Raw genomic sequence first — 26,347 nt, forward strand, 5'->3', positions numbered from 1 at the left:
GTGGGTGGGCACACTGCCCTTTACCCCAACAAAAGGGGCCCCCAAGGATGAACTTAAGAACTGGAGACCCTTAATAACGCTAAACTACAACTATAAGATTTTTGCAAAAGCTCTAGCTCTTAGGGTACAAGGCAAGATGAAAGAGTTGATTCTCTCTGAGAAAAAGGGGCTTATTAAAGGACATCACCTTCTTGAAGCCATAATTAACATCTGGGAAGGGTGTGAGTATGCTAAAGAAACTAGATAGGATATATGCTTTATTAAAATAGACTTTGACAAGGCTTATGATAGACTGGAATGGGATTTCATAATCCAATCTTTACAGGACATGGGTTTGGGTCCTTCCTTTGTGTCAAATGTCAACCTTCTTCTCATGAATGCCACAGCCAGGGTTAATGTAAATCAAAAGATGAGTGATCCCTTTCTTCTAAAAAGGTCAATTAGACAAGTGTGTCCTTTGGCTCCTCTTTTGTTTGCTATAGCAGCAGATGCCCTTGGGTATGGCTCCTTAGAAGTCAAATTCAAAAGGGAAGTCTCCAAGGTATTGAACTTATGAATGGTAAATAGCTAGTCCATTTGCAGTTTGCTAATGACACTACACTGACCCCTAGAAATACTGATCAGGATGTCAGTTGTGTGATGGATTGCCTTGAGGTTTTTTGTAAAGCCTTAGGATCCTCAATCAACCACTCTAAAATGGGGTATGATACTCTCAGTGGTGGCAAGGAACAAGGGATTCTTCAATAGTTGGGGTGTCTCAAAATACAAAAGGGCACAATCTTTAGACTTTTGGGCATTCCAATGGGTTTTGAGGTCACAATGAAGCAAACATGGGTTGCTTGAAAGAGTTCTTATATAGCTAGTTCTTGTTGTTGACTTTCTTTAAATTACCTTCTTTGTGAAAGTTGTTGAATTTGCTTGTCATATAGCCTACTTGTAATTGATTGCATACGAATAAATCTAGTTGTTTACACTATGTACATTGATCTATTGCATGGTTGTTTTCATCTAATGTTAATGTATTATGTCTTTGAGATTTGTTTGATGAAATATCTAATTCAGTATGAAGTAGTGACACACGTGTTGATATTCTTAAACATTTGCATAAATGTTGGCTTTTTGAAAACTTTATGACATGTTGGTCTCCTCTTCGTTTTTTATTTCACTTAAATTGCTTTTGTTGCATACATTTTAGTCATAATCTAGTTGTAAAATTGCCATGGGATAATGAAAAAGTGCCATAATAGGATGACGTGTCAAGATCATCTTGCAACTCTAGATGATGCTGAAAAAGTGGATTCTCATAAGCTCTAAAGCTTTGTTGGCGACATTGTCACATAGACTAATGATGTTGTTCCCAAGATTGTCTTGCAATGCTTTAAAAGTGGGTTGTCATAAGCCATAAAAGCTTCGACGACTACATTTATAATATCCACTAATGATTGTATCCATATCACTATTATGATTATGAATCAATATTTCCCCATGTCCCCTTTTGGGTTCCTCTCTCCACCTTAGTTTATGGAACACGAGCAATTTACACCATTCTTAACAAGTAGTGGCGTTTGCAAATCACCTTGCTCTCATATTTATGCAATGGTTCTCCACCTTCCTCTCATGTTTATGTAATGGTCCAATCTTAATGAAATGATTCCATTGCTTTTGGGCAAAGCATCCACGAGTCTCCATCTTGTTGTTTATTTCATTTTGGCCTACTTTCTTTTTAATATTGGCAAAAATAATACATAGTTTTACATGTTTGTCAGTTGAGTTGTCACTTGTATACCTACCTTTATTATAACATAGTAGCCATAACTATACAATGTATAATTTAAGTATGATCCTAGCCACAACCATTGTACATAATGAATATTGCCCTATTTCAAAGTAGTCCTATTTGCTAATGAATATATTCCTGTTTTTGACTTCTCATAAGCATTTATTTTAAAAGAGGGAAGGTATGATTGCCACCTAAACTTGAGGTTGCAACTCTTCTGTAGGACTTGAAATTTATTTTTATATTTTCACATAATAAGAAATACTTATATCTAATACTACCTCTTAAAGGTAAAGTTGCCTTTCCATTTCCAAAGAGAGCGTAATTATAGGAGAAGGTGGAGCTTGAAGGCAATATAATTGATGTTGGCTATTGTGGAGCATGACATAGTGGCACTTCCTTGTATTCTTACATGGAAAGATGGTAGTTTTAACACATTAGATACTTAGGAATGGATAGAGATCTTAGAATTGTTTCCCTTGGTACTTTAAGTAAATTCAAAATATCCTCTTCCTATTTTGACAAAGAAGTGACACTTACAAAAGTGCGAACTACCCATTAGTTTGAATTGGAAAAAGGAGATTTAATCACTACACAAATCAAGGCATCACACCAAGGGCTATCATTTATAGAGCTTGCATTATCCTATACTATTTATGGGCCTATGCCCCTACATATCTAGGCAAAGCAAATACCATTTGGCTATCTAGTTAAGCCAAACATCCTTTCAAATTTAGGTAAATATGGGCTTACTTGGCTTGGTGCATGGTGTGTTAGGATTGTTTAGGATATTGACTTGTAGATATTCTTTTTTAAAGTTGACACCCTAGAGTTTCTTTTTTAAAGCTAACAAGCAAATAGTTCTTAACGGGGTCTTAACAAGGAGTCCCAAGTAGATATAAATTTTTAAAGCTAACACCCAATAATTCTTAACACCCGGTCCTCAACTCTAGAGAGTCCATGTGCGGTCTTCATAGGGTCCAAAGAGTATTCTCCATAGGGTCCCAACAAGTGTCCTCATTCATCTACAAACATATGTGCACACCACAAGGCCCCAAACTCCATGATCTTGATACTTATTAGACTTCAAAGACACCCTTAAGTTCCTAGGTTTTGCTTTCTTGCCTTGAAATTGAGTAGCACAGGACATTATATCATGTGTATTGTTACATTTTGCATGGATTGGAAAGGCTTATAACAAAAACATCCTCATCTACAAAGTTATGTGCATACATTCATGCTATACATACAAATGTGTGTGTGTGCATGTCCATCTCTCTCTCTCTCTCTCTCTCTCTCTCTCTCTCTCTCTCTCTCTCTCTCTCTCTCTCTCTCTATCTATCTATCTATCTATATATATATATATATGGACACACACCACACACATATATTGGAGAATCCATATATCGGTATCTATTTGTGTATGTATGTTTTATATATATACATACATACACGTGTGTGTGTGTGTGAATATACTTTTTTTCCATGAAATCCATGTATTTTTTATATTACTGGGAATTGCTTAATGTAATATAAAAAATACATGGATTTCACAGGGAAATAAAGTACATAAACACACACACGCTCCTTTTCTAGGGACTGCTTATTGTAATAAGCAATTCCCAATAATATAAGAAAGCAATTCCTAGTAATATAAAAAATAAGCAATTCCCAGTAATATAAAAAATACATGGATTTCATGAGAAAAAAGTACACACGTGCGCCCGCATGCATGCCTGCACACACACACGTAGAGAGAGAGAGAGAGATGCCTCTATATGACCAACATGCCAAGCACTAGGAGAGAAAATGAAGTCTAGTGCACAACAAAGTGCTATATTCTAGAGTTAGCCAAAGCATCCCTTTAGGCATATGGACATTTGAGTGCACGTGTTGTAGGGATTAGGGAAGTACAGAGATGAGTGGTTGTTGGGCCATGTATTGCACCATCAGTACTTGTGACTTGAGCCATGATGAGCATGCATGTCATGTACTTGTAACTTCAGCCATGATGAACATGCTGTAAAGGATGGAGCAAGCAAAGAATTGAACTCGAAACGAGTATATACATACATACACGTGTGTGTGTGTGTGAATATACTTTTTTTCCATGAAATCCATGTATTTTTTATATTACTGGGAATTGCTTAATGTAATATAAAAAATACATGGATTTCACAGGGAAATAAAGTACACACACACACACGCGCTCCTTTTCTAGGGACTGCTTATTGTAATAAGCAATTCCCAGTAATATAAGAAAGCAATTCCTAGTAATATAAAAACTAAGCAATTCCCAGTAATATAAAAAATACATGGATTTCATGAGAAAAAAGTACACACATGCGCCCGCATGCATGCCTGCACACACACACACGCAGAGAGAGAGAGAGAGAGAGAGAGAGAGAGAGAGAGAGAGAGAGAGAGAGAGAGAGAGAGAGAGAGATGCCTCTATATGACCAACATGCCAAGCACTAGGAGAGAAAATGAAGTCTAGTGTACAACAAAGTGCTATATTCTAGAGTTAGCCAAAGCATCCCTTTAGGCATATGGACATTTGAGTGCACGTGTTGTAGGGATTAGGGAAGTACAGAGATGAGTGGTTGTTGGGCCATGTATTGCACCATCTACATGTACTTGTGACTTGAGCCATGATGAGCATGCTATGTCATGTACTTGTAACTTCAGCCATGATGAACATGCTCTAAAGGATGGAGCAAGCAAAGAATTGACCTCGAAACAAGTTTGAGCTTCATATTGGATGCTCGGAGGCATGCACCACAACGATGTGAGTGGAGGAAAGCTTGTAATTGAAGGAGCAAGGAGGCTCGACATGTGGAGACCGGAAAGGGATGATGAGACAAGGCTTCATCAACACATTGGCCACCATGAGGTACGAGATGCAAAAATATCCAGTGGGGGGAGCGGGGCCAAGGTGCGCTAGCTCGTAAGTGAGATGGGGATGGGGAGACTTTGGAGGTGTATCCAGGGTGTGTGTGTCCTGGGATAGCTGTCAGGAGAAAGAATTTGGGAGAATCCAGGGGAGCGCAATGGGCCCCTGAGTTGAGCGTATTAAATATTATGGAAAAGGATTGAACAGACGCCTGAGATGGTATTAAATATGATGGGTAAGGATTGAACGGACGGCTAAGATGGGGCGATGAAACAGAGGGGTCCTTCTCTGTGTCACTATGACTATCGCCATCACCTGTGCGTTGCTGGTTCTCGCCATTTCTAGGGCTTCCGCACCTGCTTCTTCTTCTTAGCCACTTTTTTCCAGCACAGAATTTTCTCACCAGCTCCTCCATCTTCCCACCCTTCACCTTTCTCACATGGATAACACCCAGCATGGAGCCGCATTTCGTACCGTCTCGCAATCTAGTAAGCTCTTTCCTCGTTTTCCTTCCCGCTTTCAAAGAATTCCAAATAACACATAGCAGTGACGAGACTGCCCGTTCTCCGAATGCCACGGGTTTTCAAAACGACAAGCTGTACATTTTCCTGAAATTGAGCTTACTGCTAAGGATGATGTGCAACATTTTAGTCATTTGACCTCTCAAGTAAGCCATTCTCGCCACTAGCAGATGAATTCGGCTGGAACAACCGGCTGACGTCAATCCACCGGTTTCCGGAATTGCGATGGTTTTGCGCTCCGTATGCGCCGTCGTCCCCTGCAGGCACGCCTTTCTGAGGTGTCCTGTAGTTCAATTTCTGTCCCTTGCAGAGGGGTGCACGTTTTTTGGTGGTTGTCCTTCTATTCGTAGCAACGCTCCTAGAGCACCATCTCGTTCTCCTTTCCTTCAAAAGCATGCTCGTAGAGTAGCATCTCCTTCTTCTTCGCTCCAAAGAGTGTTCCTTTATTTAGCAAGGCCTGTGAACGATTTCAAAACTTTAAGAAGGTTAAGGACCATGAAGAGAACTCTTTCACGTCTTTTTATGAAAATACATGCTTCTGTTTATGGTTCATTTACGATGCCGATCCTAAAAAATTCTGAAGGCGAAAAAGAGAGAACTTTTTAAACTGTGCAAGGGTAGAAGAGAGTTTCTCGTCTCTCCAGGCCTGAAAACAGATGTAACAGAACCTTATGGGACAATGGGAGTGGTACAAAATCCTAATTTTGGCAATGGGTGTGATGGATAACTTGAGCCAGGTAGGGAGGAGTGCGGGGCCTCAAATGTTGCAATTTTATATGTCAGGCAACTAAACTGGGTCCTATGCCTACCTAGTAGATTTTGCCTTTGGCCCAGCAGCCTATGGCCAAGTGGCGATGCAAACTAGTGCAAACCCCTACAGTGGTGCCATTGAACCCCAAGGTTGAGGCCAAGGAAGAATTGCTTGATGCCATGATTAAACAAATGATGTGGAACTAAATTGGATTAAGAATCAAGAACGAAGGATCCTTCTAAGAAGGTACATAATAACATTTGGTGCGAACCCCATGGTTGATGCCAAGGAAGAATTGCTTGATGCAATGATTAAACAAATGATATGGAACTAAATTGGATTAAGAATCAAGAACGAAGGGATCCTTCTAAGGCGGTACATAATAACATTTGGTGCGTTAAGTGTAAGATTGGGGGCACTATCAAAATGAAGGCCTACTCTTGAGGAAACATAAGGTTAGAACTTAGGCAACCAAAGGATATGTACTGTACGTCATACGACTGAATGACACTAAGGATTGCTGATGGCTTAAAGCTAACGTTCCTCAAGTCCTACCTAGTTTGTTGGAAAAGCTATGCAGGCTGTGTCGGTGCAAGTGATGCCTTCAGGCCCTATGAATATCAGACATATGTGGTTAATCCAACAGTGCAAAATCGCAACAAGCTACAAATCCCCAAAAGCCTATCATTTGTGAACTGCATGCTTGGTGGACTTTATGTTCGAAGCTTTGTGTGTGCACTTCTGTCTCAAGATTACATATGTTTTGTAGAAATTTTGATGCTTGCTTTGGGAAGAGCTTTGAGTGGTTTATATTAATACCTTACAAAGTTTGCTCTTCAATGTAGGTGCTGATTTTCGAAAGATTTGGCAAGAAGCAAAATCTCGATGGCTGCGACCCAAAGAGATTTATGACATTCTTAACAATTATTGCAATTTTCAGATATGCACAGAGCCACCCAACTTGCCACCAAGTAAGTTTCCTGGTATTGTGACCTATATGGAATTTGTATGTTCAGCTTGACAGTGTCTCAAAAGATGCCTTTGATTCCTGCTGTTAAAGCATATTGATGATGTGAACTGGGTGGTTTACATGCAGGAAAACCTCGTTACTTTTGACCCTGCCCTGCAGCTTTGCTTTCGCTCTGATGCAATTGGAAAGCATTTTCATAGTTTGAAGCCAAAGTAGAGGTGCTTTTAGGGGTGTCTTGTTGTAGAGACAGGCTTAGAAGCAAGGAAATTGGGTTCCATCCTGCGAGTTAGACTCTTCTAGACCTCTCGGTTCTTAGGGCTCTTTCTTTTTAGAAAAGATCCATGTATGGATAAGCAGGGTTTATGGGAGACAATGTGGGTAGTTGTCTATGGCCGCAAAGATGTTCCTGCCTTGCAGATACCCAGCAGGAAGGCAGAAGGCACAAGGCGTATATAAGTTGTCCGACTAGCAGTCTCACTGGCGGATGGATACTACCTTGTGGCCAAGTTCAGGCTGATTGGCTAAGCAATTCAGAGGCTGGATTCGAGGACCTAGGGAATGTGTGGTCATATATCCAGATTACAGATTTATACAATATTAGGCAATCATAGCTGCATTGTGAAGAACTTGGAGCTTGTGCTAAACCGCTAAGTCCATATGCAATGTACTCAGTGCATAGCCCCTCATGATCTTTGGATCAGCCATTGTCTAGCTTCAGGGTTGCATGTTTTATATCATTGGTGGTAAAAAGTGAAGAAGCGGTAGGGCGGGGTACCTGTGGAAGTTTTGGGGTCTGCTAGTGAGGAGTACCATAGAGGTTGCATGCATATGAGTGCCAGATGGCTTGCTTAGTGAGGGTGGACAGGGACCTCCACTCAAGAGAGATTGCTTAGATGGCTTAGCTGATGAAGAGAAGACTGAACAGGACTGCATGAGGACAATGACTGATTGAGAGCGTATAGGTTCAAGAGAAATGAAAGAGAGGGACAGGTGGTCCCAGAGGAAACAAGAATGCATGGAACGCATAGCCCAGCCACAAAAGACAAATTAAAGCGGATCTCTTGACTTTTGAGAAAGAAAAGAGGATAAGAGAGATTTTGCAGCAGACAAGGAAGCGTTCTCCCATCTCTTCTAGGGAAAGACTTGGGAGGAGAAGCCAACACGGTAAGCCTCCCAGGCTTCCATACTCCAGGGAAACCACTTTTCCTTTGCATGATGAGAAAGTTGGTTGACTAATATTGATTACATGGACTAGTTAATTGGATAGCTACTTTTTTGTTGTTAGTAAGAGAAGTGCTTACAAACTACGCATGTTATTTATGAAATTTGTGATCAAGTGGCACAAATGGCTGATGTCGTAAATCACAACGTTTCCAATGGGATTGGTTTTGAAAGGACGTCAAGGCTCGCTTTTTGCGATTATCATACATCTCGTGATTGAAATAGATTTCTACAAGGCTAGATTCCTACAAGATTGTTTAAGTCATAATGAGATTGGTATGCCACCTGTTTCACCCAAATAGTAATCCACCTCTACTAGGATGATAATAGCATTCTAAAAGTTTTTTCCTTTGGCCCCATATGAAGCTACAATGGTAGGTTGTTATGAACCACAATGCCAAACGCAGCATGATTGTACATTGAATTCCTAGTTCGTAGAATCAGGAAAAAGAGATTATTGGCTCTCCAATCGGGGCCATTGTGGGTTTTTTTTGGCCTAGATTCCTACAAGATTGTTTAAGTGATAATGAGATTGGTATGCCACCTCTTTCACCCAAATAGTAATCCACCTCTACTGGGACGATAATAGCATTCTAAAAGTTTTTTCCGTTGGCCCCATATGAAGCTACAATGGTAGGTTGTTATGAACCACAATGCCAAACGCAGCATGATTGTACATTGAACTCCTAGTTTGTAGAATCGGGAAAAAGAGATTATTGGCTCTCCAATCAGGGCCATTGTGGGTTTTTTTTGGCCGAGATATTGATACCTACATGCAAGATCGTAAAGGAGGAGTATACGCATGCATGCAAGGTGGTTGCACATTGACCCATGATGAGGGATACCCTTTGTTTGGAACGAATGTTTTTCCATATGTTACCATACGCATACATCATAGGAGTAAGGAAGTATGATTGGAGTATGGTTCAGCCCTTGGGGCTGAAACATACGTGACCCTCAAAAATCAGGAAAATATACATTGTACACATTAAATTGACATAGAGCTACCAAACTTTCAGCTTGAAATTTGAAACTTGTATCAACTTTAATGTCATCACTCATGATTCATAAAGAGTCCAGCCTCTAGAGACCAAGGTCATCTGGATTCTGGATTCTGATACATAGTGTCATGAGGGCGTGATTTCTGGCACATGCATGTTGGCCTGCATGTGGGCAGGACCTTGGGAAAACAAAGAGCGAGGTCATGGGTTGCTTGATGTACTAGAACCCCTAGCATTTGTGCCTTGGGGGTAAATCAGAGGTTTAGGCCCAAGAGGGGTCGAAGAACCTTAGGATCCAAAGTTGGCCATTGGTTGTTTCTTAAAAAGGTCCAGGGGCAAATGAAGAGAAGGGGGGATGCCACGTGGCATTTTCCCCATCCTTGGATGCATTTAGCAAGGTTCAATGTGGAGGAAAGGGCTGGAAACTCACGTTTTCACGTATGGGAGCCGATGGGGAGCTTTTGGATGCATGGACGGGCTGATTTTGACGCTTTTTGATGCATGGCGGATCTGCCTCAGGGGCTGTGCACAGCAGTTTTGGTCGTCATGTGGCTGTTTGGGAGTCCGTACGGGAGGTTGGGTGTCCATTTGCAGCTCCGTGGGCTGCTGGTACGATGAACAGCCAGCACTAGAAAGGCTTCAGGCCTGGCTGCTGCACTGCTTGAGGGCCTGGCTGCTCACAGGGCCAAGTACACAGTTCATGAATCGCTTCCTGAAGGGGCTGTTCTCGTTCTGTTGTCTCTTTCTCTCCCTTTTCCTCAGCCATTGCTGTTGTATGAGCAGGCTAAGCTGATTTACAGACATGGTAATGCATAATTGGGGGCTGAATTGCTCAAGCTCGTGTGAGAGCTCGTTTGAATGCTCCTTGATTGACCAAGGTAAGCTGGTTGTCTTCTCTTTATCCTTGCTCAGCTTGTTAGCTGTGTTTGGAGAGGCCTGGTTGGTAGGGTGATTCACAATAAATGCTTGCAGAGGTTGTTCGTGCTTCTGTTCACTGTGGGCAGTTCAGTGATGCTTTAACCCATTGTTTGGGTATTCGAGCGAGTCAGTGGACACTTGCGATTGTCTGGGGAGCGTGTGGCCTTGTTTGGGCTGCTAGTAAATGCTCTTTGGCTCTTACGTAGGTGTTAGCACTGATGTAGATGCCTGTTGTCACTGGGGTGTGAGGGTAGAGCCCTGCAGGGCTAATGTGTTGTGATATTGATGCCTACTGAGTAAGGGAAGAGCACTGAATGCAAGCGGGTTTGAATTCATTGTGTATCCTATTTACTGGCTTTGGCAGGTAACATGTTCCGTGTGGGAATATGTTTTTGGTTTCTTTAGGAGATGGTCAGCTATGGGGGACTGAGTGGCTGAGTGGGCTGCTAGTAAGTGTTCCAGGCTGAGTGCAGTCAATCTGAAATAGAGATGGATTCTTATCGCCAGGTTTAGTGAGAGCGGTGAAAAGTAAAGGCTATGCAGGGTATGTGGATGCCCTCTGGGATGTGGAATGCCCCAATTGTAAGAACGAATGTATCCCCTTTGTAGGCTAGAATTCTGGGTCTCTCACTTAATTAAATAAATACCAAAAGGGGCGCTAAGGTTTGGGGCCAATCTGTGTCTTTGTCTTGGTGCAGGGGCACTTTAGCCCCCAATTTGCTGTTACTACTTTTGCTGAATTGTTAATGTAACAATGTTGACTGGTTACTTGTTAGTTTTACTGCCCTTTAATTTATTGAAGGCCGGTTTCACATTGTGTTAATGATAAATACTACACCAAAACATCATGATCAGAGGAAGTAGGTACTAGCAACTACACCAAAACATGAAAGGCAAAACATCATAGAGAAAAGGCTGCCACATCATGGAAATAAAGCTTAAGCTTGAAGCCTGAAATGCAGCACGATTCACAACCGATGAGGCTCAAGCCTCGAGCTGCATCTTCATCCTCATCCTCTTGTTCATCCTCATCCTTATCATCATCAGCATCAGTGCCTACACCCTCCTCCTCCTCCTTATCACTATCATCCTCATCTGCCTCACGATGGGGCTCCTATAAACTAGAGCTGTTTGAAGCTCCAGCAACATCCATCCTTCATGTAAGTGTAACAATAGGGGCTGCAATCTCTTCTCCCTCTGTATCCGCTTGCAAAACGAGCAGCCTCTGATCATCCCTCTCCTTGTTGATCATTTCCAGGGTCACTCCTATCTTCTCAAATCCCCTTTCCTTGGTTTTGGAGATGAGAAGTACAATAAGCTACACTTAAATAATGCAAGAAGAAACAATGCACTTGTACAATGTAGTTAAGAGTCAAGACTCGTCACTCAAGACTTAAAAGTTAAAGTTAAGACTCACGAATGAAGAGCTCGCAAGTTTTGAGTACTAAAAGGTTTAAACTGACAATTGAATCTTGTCACATGTGACATGAATGAAAACTGTATCTCGATACATATAATTGAAAGAAAGCTTTCGACTCTCAAGACTCAAATCTCTAAAGATTCATCCTAATCTGAATCTATGAGGTCACTGCCACTGCTAGATCCAAAGTCACCATCAATGATAGCATGGCTAAGTCAAACTCAATGTGTGTTATTACTCCCCACCCACCAAAAAAAAAAGAAAAAGAAAAAAACACTAGAGTGTCCAAAGGTGTCTTAAGATAAGACATGTGTCTTAAGTGTCTTATCATAAGACACGAGTGTCTTAACAACCATGGGTTTCACCAATTCCTTCTTGCTGAATTTTCTATACATTGCTAACACGGTGTGTTTTCGGCGGGTAACAAATGTCACAATCATGTTAGCATGTACCAACACTGGCTTCACCCATGTAAGCTTTCCAATGTCGTCAAACAAGAGGTCAAGGCAATGGCATGCGCATCTAGTATAGAAAATATGGGGCTACTCTTCCTCCAATTCTCCTGCCCGCACACAGTTAGATGCATTGTCCATACACACCTGCACCACATTTTCAGCCCCAACATCAAGAATGGCATCTTTCAATATCCCAAAAATGTACTCTGTGATTTATACTACCCACTGTGTCTAGTAACTTCAAGAAGCTGAGCCAAAAATGCATGAGACCATGATATTGATTATAGGCCGGTGCCGATTGTCAGACCAGCCATCACAAGTCATGCTGCAGCCATAGTTTTTCCACTAATCTCAGAGCTATAGCATCTCTTGATCTATGCATACTGTTAGAAACATGGTGTGTGTGTGAGAGAGAAAGAGCTAGGGAGTGAAGAACTGTAGAAATCATGAAGGCTTTCATTCGTTCATCATCATTACGAAATGAGACAAGTGAATACAAGCCTTTATAAGCTACACACTCACACATTGGCACCAAGTGCATATGGGATGAGTCCCATAGTGACACGTGGCACTCACACGACTCACACATGAACTAGTACTAGATCTCCAAGTGCTACATACCAACACATCACCTCAACACGCACGCTCTTTGGCTATGATATCTCCAACACCCCCCTTCAGAGCAAAGAGTGTGAGACGCAACACGCAACGAGTAGACCGATCCCCCTTCCACTGCAATACTGCAAAGAGCAAGTCCAACTATCGAACACCTCTTGTGTGATAGTGACTTCTCAGCCAGCTTGTGACCGACAAGGGCAAACCATCACTTGTCACCTCCCCTTACTCTTGAATTGGGTGGTCACCATCAAACCAAAGTAAAAGATAATACATTCATTTTTGGGGGACAACCGAGGGCAGAGTACGTCTTTATTGACTCCAAATACATTCATTTTAGAGGGACAAGTCAAGGCTGAGAACCTTTATTGACTCAACATAAACACACATCGCATAGGGGGCCTAGAAAGCCCAATTCGTGTAATATGGGTCCTCAAGAGAGAGGCTGTAAACCTTTGCTATAGCTGCATGTATCTCCTCAGGGGGCTCTTCAGGTTCAGCTTGTTCTTCGGCAAGGAGATTGACATGGTGGTTCTCTTGTTCCTGTTCCTTCTTCTTGAAGCAATGAGTGTGAAGAACCAGACTTTTCAAAAATGCAAATGTGTGCAATGCATGCAGAATTTGAATGCTGATTGGCCCTCCAATGAGGAAGAGCGTCCTTGTGAGAGTACTTGTTTCTATTTTTGACCTACATGCAAGGTGTGTGAGAGATGGCGGATGAATGCAAGGTGAATGAAGAATGCTACGTGAGATTCACAATGAAAGGGTGATACCCTTTCATTAATGTCCCTTGAGATCACTCAAGTTCCATCTTTCCATTTACACCTAGCCTTAGCCTATGACCCATGCATCTACCATTCAATGCACCTTAATGCACCCTTCCCTTCCTATTGCCCCTAGGACCTAGACACGTGTGTGCACATTTTATTAATAGAATAAGTATCACATGTCCAAATTCGATGCTGTCTGAAGCAGTGGCTCCAGCTCGACGAGTCCTATCTACTGAGGTGATCCATCGCCATAACAAATTGGTCGGTGTCCATCATAAATACATATACATGTTACACCATTGGCGTATAATATATAATAATGTTTTAATGGCTACTAATCACGGATTAGTGATTTCTCTTGTCATGACACTCCCTCCTGCTTGAATGGGCAGAAGTCCTGTTCTGGATCCTCTCTTGTCTTTTTCTCTTGCTTATGCTTCTCTTTTACTTCTGCATTTGCATCTCCTCTTCATACTTTGCAATAGTCTTCTCTTGGTAGTACACGATCTCTTCTGAATCAGAACTTAAATCCCATCTTTAAGTTTTGGTTCCTCTTAATGCTGAATATTCAAATGCAGAAGTACTACGGCAGTGCCTCTTCAATATCTCTTCTTACTCAGAATCCTCTTCTGAATACTTAGCTGCTGAAATCTCTTTACAGTAACCTGCTCAATAAGCTGAAACATGTTCTCAACAAACCGGTCAGTATTAAAACGATTCTCTCACCCAAATGTTTAATTGAACTTGATTTTGCGATGGAGAACTACTTAGGCTATAGGAACTATAGATCTTCAATCTTTTTTTTTTTTCCAGTTCTTCTATTTCAACCCTATTCATCCTAGAAGATACTCTACATGGAGGAGAAGATTCTTTATTCTTTGTCACAATGAATATGCCTACTCTCTATTCAGTTCACACATCCATACACCAGTGCTGGCTGAATGGATAGCATTTACTCTTGGTTCTATGTTCACCGTAGAGTCCTGGGATGAGGAGGTAGAAGCCTCACCCTTCTGCTTGGATGCTTTTCCTTTCCCTTTTACAAAATTAGTTTTGGCAATTTTGGCTAATAGAGTAGGACATTTATGCCATGGATGCCGTAGCTTATGTTTCTTATATCCGAAATATTTACCCTCCTTAATTAGCTTTTTCTTCTCATCGTCAGTCATGGAAGGAAATGGTATCCATCTAGGACGTGATTGACTGTTAACATTTTGTACAATAGCTTTCTCCTTTTCTTTGTTGAAGGGTTTACGAGGATTCAATTTCCTCTCAGCAATCTCAGCCAATTTAGTGAGGTCTTTCAAGGTGGTTGGGTTGAACGTCTCAACCTCATATCTCACTTTCGGGGTTAGGGCTGCTAAATATTTCTTCCTTCTATCATCTTCGCTCTTCTCAGGTAACTCTAAAGAGAGTTTCTAGAACCTAGCTGTAAATTCAGCGTTATTCTCAGTATCGAATTGCGTGAACCTTCCCGGCGGAAGGTCAATTCTTCTTCATACCTCGGAGGCATGAAAGTGGCCTTAAGTTGCTCTACAAATTTGGACCATTGAAGAATGGGCTCTTTTCCCGTTTGTGATAAGGACCACCACATTAAAGCGTCCTTTTGTAGATGTAGTGTGGCAAGAGCTAGCTTCTCATAGTTGGTCTTATCTTGATGGGCAAAATATAGCTCAAAATGGCGAATCCAATTGAGGATTTTATCCGCCTCTCTTGCTCCATCATACTTTGGGAACTCTATTCTCTCTCGGGGTTGGAATTTAGCTCTCTTTGAGGGGGTACTTAAATCGTCATCCCCAAAATTCAGCACTATCTTAGTCCCTAATTTTGTCATAATGGACTGTTCAATCATATGGCTAAGCTGAGAAACCAGCTTATCAACGGGAGACCCTTCTCTCCCTCTTGCACTTGGATTATAATCCATGTGTACGGGATTTTGAGTTAAAGGCGTAAACCTAGCGCCTTGCTCTTGGATGAACTCGTTTCTCTCTTCATTTCTAAAGGAAAACTCCCTATCAAGAGATTCTTGAAGGAGAGATGAAGGTAATTCTATATGTGGGTTATCATACTCAATATGTGTGTAACTCTCATCTACAATATCCTCTTCAGGAGGAGGTGATGGTGTTCTCTCCCTATTTTTTTCTGGTAGTGGAGGAAAAAGGACAAGTTCATTATTAAATATCCCTTCTCCTCAATTCTTTCCTTTTAGTAATACAAGAAAGAAAATGACTTGCTGTAAAATTTCAGAAAAGGGGTTTATTTTACAGCAAAAGTCAAGTGTTGTAGAGTTGGTGGTACTTATCCGACTCCTGCTTCCTTTGTGTCGAGAAAACACTTGAAATGACCTCTTCTTCCTTATGTGTTAAGATTTTCTTATTGTATTTCTGCTGTAAACTGGTGCGCTCTTTTTGGGCTACTTATTTTGAGTGGGTTGGAGCTCTAGACATTGTTATAGGGGGTTCTTGATGGGTGGATCACCCCCTTAAAATCTTGTTCCAATCCGACTTTCCGTTGGGAAGGATGGGGGGGATCTCTTTTTCCCATGGTTTAAGGGCTTCAAGGGTCTACTCACACCGGGGGGAGTCACCCCGTTAGGACACCCCGTTTCCCGTCCAAAGACCCAATAAATCAGAGAAGGCCCTTACCTCAGAGACTCTATAATTCAAGCATTCAATTCCAAATGCACCTTCCTTCGAAGAAAATTGCGTCGCAGCTTGTTGGCACTGCTTTGCCCGGATTTGCTGCCGATTGCCGGTCTTCAAGTCTCGTGCGTGTCATTCCAAGCTTGCCAAACCGTGACCCCCTTGTACGTCATCTTCTGTTCGTGGCGTCTCTTTCGTCTGTTAGTCCGCTTTCCGTGGGCACGTCTCCTCTCGCACGGGTCTGTTTGCACGTGGCCTATTAGTACGACCCTTCTTCTGCGCTGCGCTTGCAGTCCGTGATTTTGTGCCTGCAGCCTGCAGTCCGTATGGCTGCCTGCAGTCTGTATGGCGCTGTACGGACTGCCTCAAAATGCGCGAAAGCAGCAACAATTGAAAAAGCCTTGAAATGCATGCCTTCCGTACGGATCCGTACGACGCCTCAAGAAGAGAAGAGCTTCGAAAAACGTGCCCAGCCAAAATTCATCACTTTTCTTCCAAAGTTCAAACCTTGGGGAGGGATGGTAGGTGGGAGGCATTAAGGTTGCCACATGGCACGTCATTAATGCTCTAACCCACTCTACCAATGACACACTGGGATCCCCTTTTGGACCCCTCTGAGAATGCCTTAATTCTACCCTTGGTCCTAGTGGGTGCACCTAGAATGTGCCCCTAGAGACTTCTAGGAAGTCGACACTTCCTCTAGGCCAATCCCGATGGCCAAACTCGTCTCAGGTTTGTCCACGGGCGTAGCTACACATGACTTTTTACGTCCGCGAGACATTTCCACTGATGCAGAGGGGCTGGTGGGGCAGGAGCGGCCCCCCCTCTAGTGGTGATGGTGTTGGAGCGATGGATATCGAAGGAACATGAAACTTGCTCTGAATTGGACAACTCTTTGTTCGACAAGTTTGATTGGAAAGATCACTGATCATTTGTACGAGTGCTAAAAGCAAGTGGAGAGAAGGTTGCTGATGTGACGATCCAACTATCGCTGCATAAAGGAAAGAGTCATTATGATGTCACGGGGATGTGAATTTGGTAACCGTGACTACCTTGGCTTGGGGGATTAACCTAGGGGGGCCTTCCTTGAGTACATAGTAATTCATACATTCAGCATATAGCAGTTTGCAAAAGTGAGCTTGAAATTGAATATACAAAGCATTTTGCATTCAGTGCATAGCACGAGATGTGTGCCAACAGCAAAATCAGGTCCGTACAGCATAAATGTGTCCATACAATCAGTTGTTGCAGTCCGTACAATTGTTAAGTGCCTCCGTACTATCCATACATTAGCATTAATGGTGCCTAGGGATGAGTCCCAAAGATAGAGAAAGAGGCAAGCCTCGAAGCGTGAAGAGAGAGAAAGAAGATGCATTGAAAATCCCATACAAAATGAAGAATAAAACACTTTGGAGAGAAGGGTGCATGGGTGATTGCCACGTGGCACATTTGCCCCCCCTTCATCAAAGTCCTAATCCCTACAACCAATGACACACTTAAAAGCTCTAACCCTCTTTACCAATGACACATTGGTCTCCCCTTGGGCCCAACTTTTAGACCCCTCTTTTCTAGCATTAGCCTAACACTTGGGCCTAGTGGTTGCACCTAGGCATTGGATGAATTCCTAGGGACTTCTGGGAAGTACGTGACCATTAGACCATGGATCGAATCCTCACACTCAGGAGTGTCATAGAGGAGGCCAGGACACGGAGACAGAGGGTATATTGCTACTTTGTGGATTTTCGCAAAGCCTTTGATACGGTACCTCGAGCACGCGTCATCAGGAGGTTACAGGAGCTGGGGATTGGTTGAAAGATAGGTTGGACTGTTCGGACGGGGGGCGGATGGACGGATGAGATCATGAGCACCATTCGGGTCAAACAACTCTCACCGACCTTGTTTGGCCTCTACATAGATGAGCTTGAGTCTTTTATGAGGACACTGGCGCTGGTTGTTCTCTCGCCGGTGACTCACTCCAGATCCTTTTGTACGCTGATGATGTGGTGCTATTATCCTTGTCCGCTGAGGGTCTCTAGAGACATTTAGATACACTACTGGCTTTTTGTGAGTCTCATGACTTGAGTGTCAACCTGGGTAAAACCAAGGTTATGATCTTCAACACCTCCAGAGCAGTTGCACACAGAGAGCAGTTTACTTTTGACGGAGCACCAATTGAGATCGTTTCATCCTACACATACTTCGGGGTTCTGTTTTTAAGACCTATCTTCACGATGAGACTGGCGATGTAGACCCGCTTGAGTAGAGGTTACGCTTCCCTGGCTTTTTGCGAGTCTCATGACTTGAGAATCAACCTGGGTAAAGCCAAGGTTATGATCTTCAACACCTCTAGAGCAGCTGCACACAAAGAGCAATTTACTTCTGATGAGGCACTAGTTGAGATCGATTCATTCTACACATACTTGGGGTTTTGTTTTAGGACCTATCTTCACGATGAGACCGGCGATGCAGGCCCGCCTGAGTAGAGATTATGCTTCCTTGGCTGACTGGAGAGACAATGCCTCCACTCGCACTTTCACGACCCATGGACCAAGGTTCTCCTTTTCGACTCCTTGGTCTGACCTGCAGGCAAAAACGGTAGCGCTTGTTGGGGACCAGACCTCTCCGGCACAGAGTGGGCTCGAGTGGAGAGATTACAAGTTCTCCTACTCTCATGGATGATACACAGCAAGCCATCTGTCCCTCCCCAGATCATCCGAGCTGAGTTCGAGGCATCTCCCCTGTAGTTAGATGTGGCATTCCAGACTATCACTTATCTCTATCGAGTGCGCACATACGGCTCCCGTACCACAGAGCGACGCAAGCTTCCTTGGTTGACACTAGCATCTTCTATGGCACTAGTAGCTTAGGGTGATCAGAGATGTTGGTACGCACGCACATGCAAGTGGTTTGAGAAATTGGGTTTTCATATAGATAGGCTGCCACCCTTCTAGTACAGCATTGACGCTCCATTTGTCCCGTTCAGGGGCAACGAATTCAACTCAATCATCCGGGAGGATCTCCTACAACTACACACATTTAGGACCTGGCTAGCACAGGCAGAGCTCCTTGTGAAGCTTAGCTTCTATCGAGACCATTGCTTGCACATTTCAGTAGAGGGTTTCATCATTCCACCAGGATACACCCAGATTCACCTACCACATTCACTCAGGATTGCCCTTGGACAATTACGTGTGTCATCGCACCGTGCCCGATGTCACGAGGGCGTGATTTCTGCTGCATGCATGTTGGCCTGCATGTGGGCAGGACCCTCTGAAAACAAGGGGCGAGGTCAAGGGTTGCTTGATGTGCTAGAACCCCTAGCATTTGTGCCTTGGGGGCAAATGTAAGGTCTAGGGCCAAGAGGGGCCCAAAGAACCTTAGAAATTGAAGTTTGTCATTGCTTTGGTCCCACTAGAGGGGGAAAGGGGGAAATGAGCTAAGTTGGTCATTGGTGTTGACCAACTAGGGCTTAGGGGCAAATTAAAGCCCCTAGGGGCAAACTAAACTGTGGGCTGCCAAGTGGCAAGCCCATGCAATAGATTTTTGGAAAGGAATTCCAAGAAGCTTCTGGCAAGCCGACGGGCGTAAGGAGGAGTCGAGAGCTGGTAGAGGGGTGGCATCACGTACGAGAGCAAAGGTCCGTGGCTCGCTATGTGTACGGATGGGAGCGAAGCTGTCTATGGGACTGTGTATGACAGAATGGCCATTCGGGATGGACTATGTGTGCTTACGATGTGAGTACAGGCTGCAAAGGTGATGTGGTATGGAACTGCCGTACAGAATGCAGTATCGGCTGTTAGTCGTACAGATGGGCTGAATAGAATTGCAGGCAGAGGCTGAGTACCACTTGTGGCCGTACATGTACGGATTATCTTTCCTGGAACTTGCCGTACAATTTACACAGTTCACGTGCGGGAGCTGTCCGTAGGGCTGGAGCTATATGGAAAGATTCTGTTGTGCAGTACGGTGTTGAACGCAGAACCTATGAGGCTGAACGTTGTTGTACGAATGCAAATGAACAGGCTGGTCATCACTTTTTCACAAGTGGGCTCTGGACGTCATCACTGGTTGAGAGCTTGAGCTGACTGCTTGCATAGTGCTTTGTCAGTTGGTTGTGAGCTGTCCAAAAGGGGCTGGCTGCTCACATAGATTATGCTCTCTTTGCAGTCTATTTTTGGAAGACCTATGTCGTGCAGGGGGATTCCACAGAGGATAATTTCACGCTTTGTTCAGGCTTCTACTAATGCTGGTTGTATTTGTATGCTTTATTCTCTGCTCAAAGCAGATAAATGGCTAGGTGGGCCCTGGTAATGGTTATTGTAGGCTGTGTGGCTTGGTAAGGCTACCAGAAACAGTCTTGGGCTGAGTGCCTTTTATTGGATCAGCATTAAATGCTTACTATGAAGCTTGGTGAGAGTATTGCATAACAAGGTGTAAGCATTGGGGGCATAGATGCCTACCGAAGTGTGAAGCATTGCCAATGGATGCTAGCTGTGTATCCTTGTCCTGAGCAGGTGAATGGCTGAGAAGGCACTCAAGGCAGCTAAGGGAGTCTGTGTGACTAAGTATTGGCTGCTAGGAACAGGCCTAAGCTGAGTGCGAGTGTTTTGGACCTGAAATGGATGCTCTTTAGCTATGCTTGATGGAGGTCACTTTCAGTAGAGATTATGCTTTGGTTTCGTTAAGAGATGGGTCACATGCAGGCAGTGGTTGCTAGGCAGATGGCACATCTAGATTATAGCCTCGTTGCTGAGTAAGCTGGGGTTGGGAATCCATGCTTGGAATGGGAAGTATCTGTGGAGCCCCGGGAGGGATGGTACTGGTGTGACTGCCTTAGTTTTTGCTGTGTTGTGAATCGTGATGCCAGTTCTCTTATGGAAATCAACTTGATGTCTCAGGATGTATGCTGTCAATAGGGTGAGAGACTATTGGACATGACAGTCCTAGACAGTGGAGAAGGCCTATGTATGCTTTCCCTTTTCTGCTTTGAGCGGATAGTTCACTAATTGAGCACTAGTGACAGCTATGGGGAACTGTGTGCCCAAGTGTGGTTACCAGTGACAGTTCTGGGCTGTGTGCAAGCTTCCTGGACTAGGGATGGAGACCTACTGCCAGGAATAGTGGGAGTGGTGAACAGTAAGGGCTATGCAGGGTATGTGGTTGCTTACTGGGATGTGGAATGCCCCAGTTGTTGTAAGGAGTGTATCCTTTATATAGCCTGGATTTTAGGGCCTCTCACTTAATTGAAGAAATACCGAAAGGGGAGCCAAGGTTTGGGGCCAATCTGTGTCTTTGTCTTGGTGCAAGGGCACTCTAGCTCCCAATCTGCTGGTAATACTTTTGCTGAATTGTTAATGTAATAGTGTTGTGACTAATTAGTTTCACTGCCCTTTGATTTATTGAAGGCCGGTTTCATGGCCTGCCCATCCCAGGAAGATGAGCAAACCAGCAGTAGAATAGGCTACCAAACAGGAAGTCCGGGTTGCTGGAAATGGCTAGAGGGTGGAACCCTGACCTGCTCTGATACCATTGTAGGCTAGGGCAAGCAAATGGAAGCTCAAATGGAGGTGAGAAGAGAAAAACAAGATGCTGTAATGAATTGCTGCGAAAAGGCTCAAGAGAGAGCCAACATAACAAAACCCTAGGGCTAAATGCCCTAATTGGACTAAGTGTCCTAACTGTCCTAAGTGGTACATGTACTAACTGTACCAACTGACCTAACTGATTGTAACTAGGCCTACAAGGCACATATGAAGGAATGAGTGGCACCTATGGGTAGCCCATAGAATGGACTAGACCTCTCTCACGATTGACCCACTTTCATGACTAGGTCTGCATTGGGTTCTACCTGATTGAGATGCGACGACATAGAAAGACACTATTGCGATAGATCAGAGAGCAGGAGGAGGTGACCGTGCCACAGGTTATGGGGCAGACCAAGCATAGAGATATGTAAGAGATTTTTATGCATTTGAGTCAACTCCGAGACACAATAGGATGGAGCAGGAGGAGCTAGCTGATATGAGGGCAATATGGATCAGCAGAGAGAGCCGACACGATGCTGTCGAGTGAGGAACGCAAAGACCACACACGACACGGAGAGTGACCAGAGCACATACGATCCAGGTCCGGCCTATCTCAGCTTTGCTCAGAGGGGACCACTAGGGGATCACTCTTGACGTAGCCCATCAGATCCAGAGATGGAGGAGACCACGTCCTCTGCCACAACGCGAGATAGCTCGACAAACGCAGATATGGGATATCCTTGCAGCCTACAAGAGAGCCACCACGGTGTCGGGTTTCGGCTTCTGAGTCTCAGCTTCCAGTTGGTATTTGAGTTTGAGTTTTGTTTGAGCTCTTGAGCTTTTTAGCTTAGTATATAGCATTTAGAAAGGATCCTAGCACGCCCCTTGTTTCAGCCCTTCGAGGCTCGTATGAGTTATTTTCGCTTGGTGTACTTTGTCCCATATGCCTGCGAGGCCTCCCGAGGGTGTTAATATCTCTCTCTCTTCCCCCTCTCCCCAAAAAAGGAGAAAAAAACGTGACAGACACATAAGCTGTTTTCTTTTCCTTTTTTCTTTCTCTCACTGCTTACCTTTGTTTTGCAAGTCTTTTTGTTACAATTCGAGAAATGCCTACTTTGATAGGTTGAAGTCACTAATCTGTCCATTTATACAATAGGCCACCATCATTCAAGGGAACAGGAATATAAACCTTTTTACTTTTTTGTTTCTCATGCACCTTGCTTAAATATGGGATCCCTTGGCATGGTTATAAATATCTAAATCGCATGTAGTCATATGCTTTGCATTATGCATAGGCCTTGTTTGAATGTGCTTGTCTGTTCTTTTGGCTTTACAGCTCAATCGCTCTCAGCTGATATGGTTATCTGTTGCATTTAAGGTGGTACACTGATTCTCTTCGATCGTAAAATGTTGCGAAATTTTCGAAGGGATGGTCATCTGTGGCGGAAAAAAAAGGACAACAAAACAGTCAAGGAGGCTCATGAACATCTAAAGGTAAGCTCTTTGACACTTTTGATGAAGTCAAATGGGGCTAAAAACTGAATCATGTCTTGTCTCTCAGTAGGCAGAAGTAAGATGGGAAGTGGCAGTTGATACAATTTCAATGTTAAAGCATTTTGGGTGACAATCTTATTTGTTTCATACTTGGGTTTTTAATTAACATTCTTCTTTACTGGTAGCCTTAGTCATAGCCGAGTCTGCCTGAGATCACATGTTTATACAAGGTATCCGCTTCATATGAGGGCGTATGTTTGGACAGTGGTTTACACCCATCATGGGACATTGATTATGTCGGCGGGTACCACCGATGCCATAGTAGCTAGTCTCGACTCCTTTCCATGCGTGATGGAGTTTATCTTCAACCTTGTGGATGACTGTCATGACGTTAAAACAATACTGTGTTTTTTGTTTAAGAGAATGAACTTTGGACTTGCTCTTGCATTGTTTCACACACTTTTTTTTTTGTGAAAGAAAGATTTTGTCCAGAAAAATATAGCTTTCTTTCTCTCTCTCTCTCTCTCTCACTCACACACACACACACACACACACACACACACACACACACATTTTTTTGGGGGGTAAAAGAACTGGGAATGTACTTCATAGCTGTCCCAAAGTGAGACAGCTACTACACACACGCGCGTGCGTACGTGCACACACTCTTTTTTTTGGGGGGTAAAAGAACCATTCATGAAGAAGCACTACTTCATAGCTGTCCCAAAGTGAGACTGCTACACACACACACACACACACACACATTTATTGGCTCTGCCAAGGGTCCATGGAGAGTTTTTTTTCTGATCAGGTTCATTCTTTAGAAGTTAGTTCATTTGGTGAAGTTGACCATCTTAATGGGTGTTTAGTGTTAGGATTAGTGGTAGTTTAGGCCATTGTAATGAGTTTTAGGTTTAGGCTTTTGTCTTTTTGTGAGGGTCCTGAATGATTTTGTCACTTTGTGTGGATTAAGTTTTTGGCTTTACATGAGGGGTAGTGAATTATTTTGTCATTTAGTTTCCGCCAACAGATCAATCAAGTCTGAAATGGGAGCGACCCAACAGACCAACCAAACCTGAAAGGACAGCGTACCAATGCTGCCAACAGGTCAACCAACAATGAATATGTATCTGTAGAGCCATGGTAACAAATACAAAATACATTACACATAGGATGTAGCATAGCCAAGTGGCTAGCACACCAATCATAGAGGCCCTCACGGCGAAGATACTGTGTGTAAGAAATCCTAGATTTACTATATTTAGAAATGTTCTAAGGAACAGAAAGGAGACTGAAATAGCAGAGAACAAGGAATATTTGTATTGCTTGAGTGTCTGTAGTATCTGTAGTGTGTCATCCATACAATTGGGCCTCTCTTATATAGAGAGTGGAGTCACACATGAAAAGGTGTGTACTCCAAAGTGTATGTGCATGAAGAGGTGTGTACCCCTTGTGAAGGGTGTGACCCTTGATGAGAGGGTACATTACAATAGGAATGTCTCTTTAATAGAATGTCTCTTGTGAAGGGTTGTGCCTCATAGAAAGTGTCCCGTCGAAAGGGCATACCCTTCCACAAGTGTCCATTCATCAAACCATCCATAAGTCTAGATATAGAGAAAGGAATACGTCACAGATTGTGACATCCCCTCCCACTCAAAATAAGACCCTGGTGGAGATAATGAACTGATGCAGAAAATATCACGGTAAATTTTGAAAATACTGCTGTAAGTCTTCATCAGATTGCCAAGTAGCGTCGGAGTCGTCCAGATCTTGCCAAAGAACAAGGAATTCTGTGATAAGTCGATGTCGAGTCTCTCGCTGTCGATGGTCCAGAATACGCTCAGGAATAAGGAGAACACAATCGTCTTCAATTTCTAGGACATAATCACTTGCAGGAGGAAATGCTTCATCGCCTGGAATGTACGTCTTTAGCCAAGAAATATGAAATATCGGATGGATTTTACCCCATGATGGTGGTAATTCCAATTTGTAACTTAAAGGTGAATTTTTCTTGACGATCCGGAAAGGTCCATAGTATCTTGGTCGCAACTTAGGAAACACAGACTTAACCGTCTTATAGCGATGTGGGGCTACAAATAATAGCACCATGTCACCAGTGTTAAATTCTAGGTGATGTTTATGTTTGTTGGCAGACCGTTGATACTGCTCTTGCGCTTTTCGCATATGATCCCTGACTTGGAGTAGAATGTCTTGCATTTCTTGAACCAGTTGATCAGCTAGGGCCACTTGATGTTGAAGTACAAAATTCGTTGGTACAATCGGAGTGTGTCCATAAGCTTCTTGGAATGGAGTCATGCTAATGGCACTAGGGAAAGAGTTATTATAAGCAAACTCAAGGAGTGGTAGATACTCTTCCCAAGCTGCTAGGCATGACTGAATATAATGTCGAAGCATTTCTTTCAGAATCTTGGTTGACTCTTTCAGTCTGGCCATCTGATTCTGGGTAGTAGGTTGAACTGAACAGTAGAGTTGTACCCAAAGATTCGAACAGTGAAATCCAAAAGTGACTGGTAAACTTAGGATCTCTGTCAGATATGATATTCTTGGGCAATCCATGGTGTCGGAAGATGTGTTGTATGAAGAGTTTGGCGATGTCAGGAGCCTATGCACTACTTTTGCAAGCAACAAAGTGTGCCATTTTGGACAATCGATCAACAATTACCATAAACTGAGTGTTACCTCTGGAGGATCGTGGTAGTGTTGTAATGAAATCCATGGAAATACTTTCCCACCTTTCAGTTGGAACTGGAAGAGGCTAAAGAAGTCCTGTTGGAAGTCGTCGGCTTGCTTTCATTTGTTGACAAGATAAGCAAGATGTAACCATTTTGATGACGTCGCTTTTCATCTGAGGCCAGTAGTATGTTGCACTGAGTAACCGATAAGTCTTGTTGATGCCTGGATGGGCAGCATAAGGAACTACATGATGCTCTTTTAACAAAAGACGTCGAACATCCTTGTCATGTGGTACACAGACGCGATCTTGATAATACAGAAGGTCGTCCGTATAAGAATAGGATGAGAAAATCTTCTGTTCGGAAGTCGAAGGTTGATCTTTTGAAAGAACTTGTACTGCTGTGCCGAAGTCTTTATCATTGAAATACTTTCCTTTGAATGAATTCGGAACATCCACAGATAATGTAGAGATTACCATAGTTGATGCTAGAGTTAACCTGCTGAGAGCATCTGCAACTACATTGCGTAGTCCCGGAATGTACTCAATGGTCATGTGAAAGTGGGCCAGAAACTCAACCCAGCATGCTTGTCGAGCGTTCATGACTGGCTGAGTAAAGATATACTTTAGAGAGTGATGGTCTGTCTTGACCACCGAGTCGGCTCCCATGAGATAATGTTTC

At 43.2% G+C, this 26,347-nt stretch overlaps 1 protein-coding gene across 2 annotated transcripts in view; it reads left to right on the forward strand.

Moving 5' to 3' along the window:
- Window positions 1-4,955: 4,955 nt before the first annotated feature.
- The window catches only part of LOC147899640 (calmodulin-binding transcription activator 6-like), a 102,373-nt gene continuing 80,981 nt past the window's right edge, over window positions 4,956-26,347 (forward strand). For both annotated transcript variants that reach the window (XM_087377979.1, XM_087377980.1), the window contains exons 1-3: window positions 4,956-5,158; window positions 6,788-6,913; window positions 22,858-22,973. In XM_087377979.1, the coding sequence (XP_087234105.1) occupies window positions 5,110-5,158; window positions 6,788-6,913; window positions 22,858-22,973 (291 nt within the window). In that variant the 5' untranslated portion in view covers window positions 4,956-5,109. The remainder of the gene's footprint in view (window positions 5,159-6,787; window positions 6,914-22,857; window positions 22,974-26,347) is intronic.

This window comes from Dipteris shenzhenensis, chromosome 8 (genome assembly GCF_047967505.1).
Source record: "Dipteris shenzhenensis isolate YYH24624 ecotype China chromosome 8, Dip_SZ_1.0, whole genome shotgun sequence".
NCBI classification, from domain to species: domain Eukaryota; kingdom Viridiplantae; phylum Streptophyta; class Polypodiopsida; order Gleicheniales; family Dipteridaceae; genus Dipteris; species Dipteris shenzhenensis.